Consider the following 10,066-nt stretch of genomic DNA (forward strand, 5'->3'; position numbering starts at 1 on the left):
TGACAACGGCCCAGTGAGGATTCAGGCACCCTCCGCTGTATAGCAAGCCAGCCCCCATCCAATTCATATATAGTGTTATATATATATAAAGCACGGTGTCATAGCCACATAATAATAATCAGAGGCCTGTGTCTTTATACAATATAATTTCACCTTTCATCTGTCTTCGATGTGAGTGACAAAGCACCCTTTGTATAGACAGTATAGAAACAATATGCATGACAAAGAAATAACGGTAACACTTTATTTGAAGGTATCGACATAATCGTGACATGACACTGTCATAACTATGACATGACACTGTCATGAACGTGTCATAAACGTTTATGACTTCTGTCATTAAGTGTCATTAGGTTTTTGTCATGACAAGTTGACATTAAATTTGTTTGGGATGTCTTTGTAATGACAACTTGACATTAACCAGGATGACATTACCAGAGGATGTCTTTGTCTTGACAACTTGACATAATGTCATCCTGTTTAATGTCAAGTTGTCTTAATAAGGACACTCCAAATGTCAACTTGTCATGACAAATACATCTTCTGTCATGTAATGTCATCCTGGTTAATGTCAAGTTGTCATTACAAAGACATCCCAAACAAATGTAATGTCAACTTGTCATGACCAAGACAACTTCTGGTAATGTCACTTTGATTAATGTCAAGTTGTCATAATCAAGACAACCCAAACAATGTTAACTTGTCATGACAAAAACCGAATGACACTTAATGACAGACGTCATAAACTTTTATGACTTGTTTATAACGTTTATGACACGTTCATGACAGTGTCATGTCATAGTTATGACAGTGTCATGTCACGATTATGTTGATACCTTCAAGTAAAGTGTTACCAAACTATACACGTACTGCTGCTGTCGCAAGAGTAATGAATACATCTTCAGTTAGGTTGTCATATCATCATTAACAGTTTGCCCAGCAAGAGTCTCCCCTTTTCCTCCTGAAATGGCTTGTGCTGTATTAGTTTTGGGCCACATTATTTCCTCCCACAAAACTTCAGAGCCAATTTCATAGACGTTTAATAAACTCAGTTCAGAAACATTAGGAGCAGTTGTAGATATAATCAAGTTTGCTTAATGAATCTGTTGGTGTTCAATTCAACTTTGTTCTAGCATTTTCTGTTCCTCTGACAAATACATTTTCCCTTTTAATAAGGCTATAAAATCATCCATGGTTTCAATGCAGTCTTACAGTATTGTCTATATTTGGAGACATCTGTCACAAAGGCATGTGGTTGAAATATAAATGAAGATAGAATGTTCTCAGTTGTACTTTGGGGCGAGGCAAGAAGTGCCTTAACTAAGTAGTCACCCAAAGCATGAGGAAGGGCCTGCGGTCAAATGGAGAAGTGAACAAGTGAGTGGACATTAGTAATGAATGCTACAGTGGTCACTCTCATGCCAAGCAGCTTTTGGCACTGGCACTGCCCTTCCTCTGGCCTTTTTCCCCATGCCCTCATCTACCCAGAAGCGATACATACACACTCACTCATGTTTTAATGGTGCGCATGGCCTAAAATAAAGTCCACACTCAAATCACGCCCTTTTATAATCATCTCTCTGGTAGTTTCCTGTCCAGTGAGAATTGTCATAATCAACACATTCACTTCCTAATCATGGAAACACTTTTCCTGTCTGAGCTCTCTTCTGCTGCTTTACAGTTTAGTTTGAGCCTTCTGTGATTTTAACATATCTATTTTTTAAGTAAAATCTTTCTTTTGTTATGTTTTTTAAATGGCAGAGATGCATTACACTACTCTAGTTTATATGTCTGCTCTAACAGTGCAGTTACATAGTCATAGCTCATGAAGCCGTAGTTTACCCGAACATACAGCCATGTGTGGTCATGCAATTGATTGGTTCCTGCAGTGCCAACAAGATAATCAATATTTCAGCTATTTCACCCCCACTTTAGCCACTGATCTGCACTGTAGTAAACCATTGTGTTCTGCACTATACACAATCTGTATCCTGTACATCTTGTACAGACAGTAGAAGTCACTGTAACTGTTAGCATAAAAGATTATCTTGTACGACTTGTACCAGAATAAAATGCAACAAGTAGGTGGACAATAAATGTCATACCATCAGCTTATTTTGAGCTTTAGATATGAGGAGGATGTTTTCTCATGAACTACTTCACTCCATGCTGGAGGCTGCAGTCTATTGCATTTCTTGACCAGCCAGGTTTAGGCAGCATGGAAACAATGAAACTGGCCTACTTTGAAGTAATTTTTAAACAGAAATTTGGCAGATCACATAATGCCTCAGCAGGCTTATTTTTAACTCTGTTATGTTTTCAACTGATTCATTTTGTACATGTTGTGGTCAGTAGTATACGTCGATGGATAATGATATTTTAAATACATTTTTTATTATGCCTGACGGTGACGATCCTGTTATTACTCACGTAAGTGTATTCATCTCATCAAATAGACACAAATGACTAAATTAGTTTATTTTTGGTTTTTGAATAAAATGACATGGCTCACTCTCATTCCCTATTTCTGAGACCGTCGATACCAACTGAACACAACATTAGTCAGCAGTAGACTTCAAATCAGTTCACATATTCAACATGCAACAATATGACCTTTGCACTGACAAAATATACCATATTCAAAATAGCTCAAGTAAGTTTCAAGTCTCTGAAGTTAATTTTTACACATTCAAATATCCATGACACAATGGTATACTTTGGAAAATGTGGGCCAGTCATGTAAAGAATGTGTGAAACATTATAGCGTATATACAGAATGATTAGCTTCAAAGCTGCATAGGTTAAAAAAAAAAGCATATGACTTCAGACCTATATCGCCATCACACTGAACAAAATTAAAAGATTTTTTTATCATTTACAAAATCTTGAGAAGAAAGAGTGGGAAAACGCATAAAACTAAATGCCCTCACTACGTAAAAAGAAAACAATAAGAATTATCTTGTCAGATATATGATAATTGTGAGGAATTAGTTTTGTGCAGGTTTTAAACCAAAATACAAGGACGAGGAACCTTGCCAGTAACCAAGACGCTGAGATGTTCAGAATAGGTGAAGTTGCCAAGGGAAACAGGAGACATTTTTTATATTTGTGAACAAAACCAAGGTTTCATATAAGAGCACAAATCTAAGCATAAATCTGCGCTTGTGTTGGCTTACTGCAGTCGATTAGTCCAGCATGTTACTGTACTCGGCCTCTTTCTACCTAATTTGTTATCCTCATAACTCATTCCACTGTTATGTAACAGCACTGTGGGTCTTATTTAACTTACAAAGACTGCATCTTTCATTATTTATACCCTTTCATAGCACATATCTATCTGGGATATAGGCCTGTATGGGTTTGAGTATTAAAATGGGGCAAACTTCCTGCATTCAGGAGGAAGTGCAGCATGTGAGCGCCAAACTGTCATCAAAAGAGCCACTTTTAGAGGGATAAAGCCTATTTCCGAGTCATAGCATCCATTCCTCTGTAGCTCAGCAGCATTAATGGAGCAGCAGGGCTGAGAGTATACCTCAGAGTTGTTACCTATTCCACCATCCATTAGCTGAAAATTGTGTTGACTTTAAAACTATGTTCCATAAATCAAGTGTGAAGGGTTTTCATATTTTGTTAGCGTTAAGGTTTTGTCACTGTTAACCGGGGGAGCTGTATAACTTTAGTTCAGGTTTTTGCACAAAGAAAAGAGCAGGTGATGGAAAAAGAGGGGCTGATAACACTCCCACGTAATAGTCAAAAACGAATGTTGACAGTGTGTTTTCTGCATTTTCCGATACAATTAAAGATTCCGTACAGCGTACTCTATCATACTAACTAGATACAGTAATGGCAGAACAGGGCCAATTCCAAAAGAAGTAAGTACTTTGCCCAGAGATGTCTCTAATGTCTGTTTCTATTTTTAAATAGGTCAAGACAATGTTTGTTATGCTTCATCAACGCCAAGCTGATAGATGATCACTGAGTGTGGAGAAGAGAGCTTTTAAGGGTAGAGGAGAGAGGTTCTTTTTGGCAAAGCTTCCTGGCCCATTCACAGCGCATCACTTTTGAAGCCTGTTGATTTAAAAGGTATGAATAAAGTGTTGTATTTGGGCCAAGTAACTATATAAATATGCGGAGAAAGTAAAGGCATAATTGTTCCAACTAAACAATATTTTGCCATATTTCTGGTGTGACCTTTAAAGGACCGTATCAGACAAAATAATGAGTCTTCTTACTAACAGAACTTCTCAATTGCATGTGTCTGTTCAGTAACCCTAACAAGGCTTAGAGCCAGTGTTAGAGCCAGTGTGATGAAGCCACCTCTAAACAGGATCTTCTCATGGGACCTGTTACCTTAGTCACTTTCCATCACACAGAACAAAAAAAACTTGATCATGACCATGGGGAGATACACAAACTCCTGTTGATCTCACTGCGTTTCTGGCCAAAGGCATAGACTCGAAAAATATGAGCTCCAAGGATACTCCTAGTATGGGTTCAATCAGCAGAGACAGGGTGGCCGACAGGGGAGACCGTGTTTCTGTGCTGTTAAACATTTTGCGAAAACACAGCAACAAATGTAAAAAATGAATTGAAATGTCCTTTAATTATTGGATTGGATTCCTCATCAAAGCACTATGCTATTTTCGTGTTATTAATACTATATATACCGTACATAACATAATGGAACAAGAATGGTGATGGTGAGTTGAGTATTACACTGACATATACAAAGGAAATATACCATGGATGTTGGAATAGCTTGAGTATAATGTAACAAAATTAACTTTGGCTATACTTTACCACTTTTAAAATGCTTTAACCCTTGCAATAGCCACAGTTGTTATTTCCCATTCTTTCTGTGATTGTTGTACTATACAGTTTATACACAATATTACACAGTATATATGTTCATCTACGCTTTAAGATAAAAAAAAAGCTTTATCTGAAAAACATTACACACATGTATAGACACACATACACACACATGTTTCTGTTATGTTGATATGTGTGTAGCAGGTCTCTCTGTACTTAAACTGTCCCAAAGAGACTGTCTTATTCCCAAAATGGTGCAATGGAAGATCCACCAGTGCACAAGTGAGACTACCCCGGAACTGGTAGCATCCCCTGCCATTTAGAACATAAAAACATGCTTCGTTATCTTTAATACATCATTATCTCCCTTCTTAATTGATGATACGTACAGAGCCTACAAAAAGTATTTGACTTTTTGTTTTCTTTGTTACCACATTCAATGACAATAGAAACAATTGAGATTGACAGTTATCATCATCTCTACATCTTGGGTATAAAACACAATTAATTGCATGACTGTTCACCCCCTTTAAAACACTTGTAAGGCATCACTGAGTACTCAAGGTGTGGCAAAGGGGTTTTGGTTGTATAACTTTAGTAGTCAATTTTATGGCAAAAGTACTTCATAAATACAAAGGAACATTACAGACAAACTCACACCAAGTTTACTGAAAAGTATTAATCAAGGAAAGGATACAGAAAAATTTCTGAGCTAATGAATATTCACCAAAGTCAAGTAAGGTCAATCCTTAAAAAAAACTGGTGCAGCTGTGAATCTATCGAAAGCAGCCTATGCTCAAAACCAGTTGCTTTTCTGTCTTTGCATGTTCTCCCTTTGCTTGTGTGGGTTTCCTCTGGGTGCACCAGTTTCTACCGACCAAAGGTATGTAGGTTAGGTGAACTACAGTAGAGACTCTATTTCCCAAAGCTGTGAATGTTAGTGTAAATGGTTGTATTCTTGTGCTGGGTTAGGCTCAAGCACCCTGCAAGCTTAAGCATGCATAGCTAATAGTTGGAGATTTGGGTTAGTGTTTGCCAGAATGCATATGGGATACTCTGAAAGGTTGTATGGTCTTATGAGACCAAAGCTTAACTTTTTTGTCATATTAAAATGTATTGTTTCGTGTAAGCCAAGCCCTGTACACCAGCAGAAAATATAATGCTAATCACAACACATCCAGTGTGATTCTCTGTGGAAAAACAACTTAAACAACAGTAGTTTTTACACTGTAAGGTTACAGAATAGCCTTATCATGCTTATTATGAAACATAATAGAAGCATATAAAATCACTGCATCAATTTTGCAACAGTTAATATATTTGCTGTATCCCCCACTTGAGGCTCAGCTACATACATTAACAAGAACATTTTGACTTTTTTTTTTAAAAATGTGATAGAAAAAGGAATCACAAATAAAGAATGTGGGAGATCGAGAGGCACCTAACCCCCAGTCCCTATTTGATCACCCTGGTTTCTGCCATCTGTCCCATCAAAATGTCTCTTCTTAGTAACAAAATTGGACTGGAAACATTTTATTGCCTATAATTCATTCATGAAGGCTCTCCCTATGCACTGAGTTGTGACCACGCTGAGGGGAACAATTAATTGGCTTGTGAGGGCATCTGTGGGGAGATGTCAGACATGAAAAATCACCCTTTGTCATGGCAATTTTACAACAAGTCCTACAGTTATACACAACTGTATAATTCTATAATATACTCATAAAAGTAAACGTGTACAATTATTTGCTAGCATGTTGTTTGTGTATTGATAGTTGGATGCACAGGTAATGCATCTTGTTACACTAATCATTAAATGCAATGTTCATTATGGTGCATGAAAAGGGGGGGCTTAATGATCTTTTACAGTTTCATGAGTGCTTGTTCATTCTGACGTGGGATTTGAATTATTAACTGTTGTGATCTCAGTTGCACCAAAGATTGTCATGGCCAGCTCTAGTCAGTAGGGGGCAGTGTTGTAATATAACTGTTCATTCATGAAGTCATATCACCTCAATGAGATTCATTCAACAAATATTTGATGATATGCTCCAGCATGTCTTAAACATATATTGAGTACTTTAAATGATAACATCATGTAACATGATAGCACTGTATACTGTGTCCAATGTATTGGATTGAATTTAGTTTTACAACTTTAAATAAACTTAATTTATCTTGTATGATCAGGCAGCAACCTAACAGTGTGCTTTATGACAGCAGATTTTCTGTGGGTGTCTTTTGTATAAACTGTGTTTGCACTGAGTGTGCTAGTTTAAGTTTCCAAGTAACTGTTACCAAGGCTGCAATTGTCAACATGCAGCAAAAAGAAAAAATATAGTGGCCTACATGCCCTTGACCTCATTAATTTAATCCTGTCAATTCTTTTCAATAAATGTAATAATTCTACATTTGATTTAATAATTTCATGATCAACATGTTTAACAGATCCATTGAACTCTGACTCTAATAAAAAGTATGATCAGTATTCAGAAATTAGAGTCACATTTTTACATTTACATCCTTGCAGGCATGAACAGTCTGAAATGGCATGAGCAGATTTTGAAAATTCAGCTTGAATTCCATTTCATTTTCAGCTTGGAACTGTGTCAAACGGTGTCTTCACACAGCAGCTCATCTTACAGTCACTCTGTCCAGTCTCCTCACTAATTAGCCTATCTCTATGCCTGTATGCTTTTCTCTGTGTGGAACTTGCTAAACAAGCACATCGTTTGAAACAGTTCATTCATCTCCGCTCTCTCCAGCTGCTGTCATGGCAACCATGTATGACTGGCAGAAAACAGACTGCAGACTCTGAGCTCCAGTCAACCTGGACGCTGCAGAGCATGAACACACTCTCATGGGCAGATGAAGGGTTGTGATATTGAGACACCAGGGCAGCCACAGATTGTGAGGTGAGTCACAGAGGCCTGAGGGACAGGGTTAGGTAGCATACTATTCACACTTTTATGTGATTAATGCTGGACCACAACATTAATGCAAAAAGCATAATCATTCAAATGTGTGTTTCTTTTTCTGGTGCAGGTTGGGAATGGGTATGCACTTTTTGTTTAATGTTTTGTCTTGACAGGACCATGATGGCGCATCTGGCATATCAACCCCTGCTTCCCACCGGAAACAAATATCTGCAGCAGAAATGGGACAAGGCTTCATATGATTTACATAGGGAAAAGGTGAGGAGAAACATGTACTTTGGTTTGTGAAGTGACTTGATAACTTGCTATTGCTGATTCATCCCATATTTTGAATGTTTTGAGCTTTATTCAAGTCACAAACCATCATAGTAACCCTTTTCCAACCAGGTAATGTGTTGGAATTATTCAGTGCCATTTAGTGCTTTATAAAAAGCTGTATGTTGTTGTTTTTCTCCCAAGGTGAAGTCAGCTAAACCAACAATAAACACCACTCCACCAAAGACCTATGTTCACCTGGCTGTCAAGCTGAAGAAACAAAAGGTTGCTGTCTTATGTCTCGTTTTCAAGTCAACTCACATCATGTCCACAGGGTGGCAGCAGATGTTTCAGTGCCGAAGCCATCCAGTGAAGTCTCAAACTATGAGAAATGAATAGCCCAGTAAATCTAAGAATGTTATTTAACCCTTGTGTTGTCCTTCGGGTCACAGGCACCCGTTCAGTTTATTTGACAGTTTATTTTATTTGTTTTGTATTGGCCTGGCGTTGAGCTTCGGGTCCCTGGTGACCACTCGCCTCATCTCTTCCTCCGGGGTCTCTCTGCAGTTGACATGAAATGAAAAAGGCCCCGGGGACCCCGAAGCACAACGCCAGGCTAACACAAAATGTAAATGAACTAAACAAGTCCCCGTGACACGAATGACAATACAAGGGTTAACCTCAATTCAAAATAGAAAATTGTATTGTTAAACCTAAATACTGTGTTTCTATTCCTAATCTATGTTATTGCATTAAGCTTGAAGAGGAATGGACAATGAAGATTCAGAGGGAAAACAATATGCTTATGGAGAAAATAGCACACATCATGAGGACAACTGGAGAAATTGACAACAAGAATTATGAAAGAAAAAGGTAAGTTAGGGTTGTGTGGCGGAACTATCAGTGTAAAAGTTAAGTCGTGCAACAACTTGTATTGCCAAGGTAGCCCTTGAAACTAAAAACCCAGTTGTAAAGCCTGTGTTTACTCTTCATTGCAGCCTTGGCAAGGAGAAGCGACAGCTGGAGTTGCTCCGTATTACCAAGGAGAATCAAATGATCCTGTCCCGTCTGAGCCAGTGCAGGTCTCACTATAATCTGAGGAGCTGGCATGAGGACTGGCTCAAAACTCTCAAGGTGATGGACAGCATTGCACGTTACCCACGAGGAAGGACAAATGAGCAAAAGGTTAAAAAGAGCTCTTCTTTTTTTAGATCAAGTAGCATTCATTTAATAAGCACAACCTGTTCCTAATGCACTCTTAATGACCTCCTAAACTGTATCATATGATCTTTATTGTATAGCACAATGACTATTTTATTTTACGTGCCAATACCAGGGACAAGAAAACTCCATTAAGAAGCACAATGATATTGATAAAGAACAAAAGATCAGTGCTGATGCAGCCACACACAGCCCTGCAAGCAACAAGGTCAATGAAAAAGCAGAGTCTGAGGAAAATGAAAACAGTAAAGAAACCAGCAAGAAGGGAAGTACAGGAACAGAAATACAGCAGGACATGGCGACATACCCTGAGTCCAAATGCACCTGAGGAATCCATCTCACCAGATGCACCTAAGAATCCTGGTTCTTCTGACATCCTTTAACTTACAGCAGACAAACCCCGCTCACACTGCTGACTCATTTTCCTCTTCTGATGGATCTGATATGTCTAGCACTCCTCACACACCTTAAACACCCAAGCAGGAGACTGCAAGTCCTGCAGAGGGATAAAATGCCTTGTTCTTTTGGCAAACTCGTTTATCTGCACATTAAAGAGACTATGATAGTTTCACTATAAGCTGTTTTAAAAAAGACAATCTTATCTACAGAGAAATTGATATATACTGTATGGTACTCTCATATAGTGCAGGAGAAGTACTTTGTATAGGCTGTGTAGCCTACCAAGATAAATTCATGGACTTTTCTGGTTTAGAGAATTCTAACAAACAATATGATGACCTTTTTTTAAATTTGTTTCTTTGATAACAACAAATAAAGTAATAAATACATTAAGTAATAAAATTAATGTTTGTATCTTTTTTTACATTTATACAATTATTTTA

The 10,066-nt window shown here is 37.9% G+C and overlaps 1 protein-coding gene across 1 annotated transcript; it reads left to right on the forward strand.

Moving 5' to 3' along the window:
• Positions 1-4,040: 4,040 nt before the first annotated feature.
• cfap97d2 (CFAP97 domain containing 2) lies at positions 4,041-9,978 on the forward strand. Its single transcript, XM_039818471.1, has 7 exons — positions 4,041-4,083; positions 7,578-7,727; positions 7,904-8,006; positions 8,208-8,288; positions 8,761-8,876; positions 9,002-9,188; positions 9,340-9,978. Exons 2-7 carry the CDS (start codon positions 7,681-7,683, stop codon positions 9,550-9,552), a joined length of 747 nt encoding a protein of 248 aa, XP_039674405.1. The 5' UTR covers positions 4,041-4,083; positions 7,578-7,680; the 3' UTR covers positions 9,553-9,978.
• The last annotated feature ends 88 nt before the right edge of the window (positions 9,979-10,066 follow it).

The sequence above is a fragment of the Perca fluviatilis genome, chromosome 12 (genome assembly GCF_010015445.1).
Source record: "Perca fluviatilis chromosome 12, GENO_Pfluv_1.0, whole genome shotgun sequence".
Classification (NCBI taxonomy): Eukaryota; Metazoa; Chordata; class Actinopteri; order Perciformes; family Percidae; genus Perca; species Perca fluviatilis.

What these genes read in the sequence shown, in the direction of transcription:
- cfap97d2 (XM_039818471.1), top strand. Translation starts at nt 7,681, where the DNA reads ATGAAGGGTTGTGATATTGAGACACCAGGGCAGCCACAGATTGTGAG. An exon ending in GGGCAGCCACAGATTGTGAG is followed by an intron (nt 7,728 to 7,903) that starts GTGAGTCACAGA and finishes TTGTCTTGACAG; the next exon opens with GACCATGATGGCGCATCTGG. An exon ending in ATGATTTACATAGGGAAAAG is followed by an intron (nt 8,007 to 8,207) that starts GTGAGGAGAAAC and finishes TTTTCTCCCAAG; the next exon opens with GTGAAGTCAGCTAAACCAAC.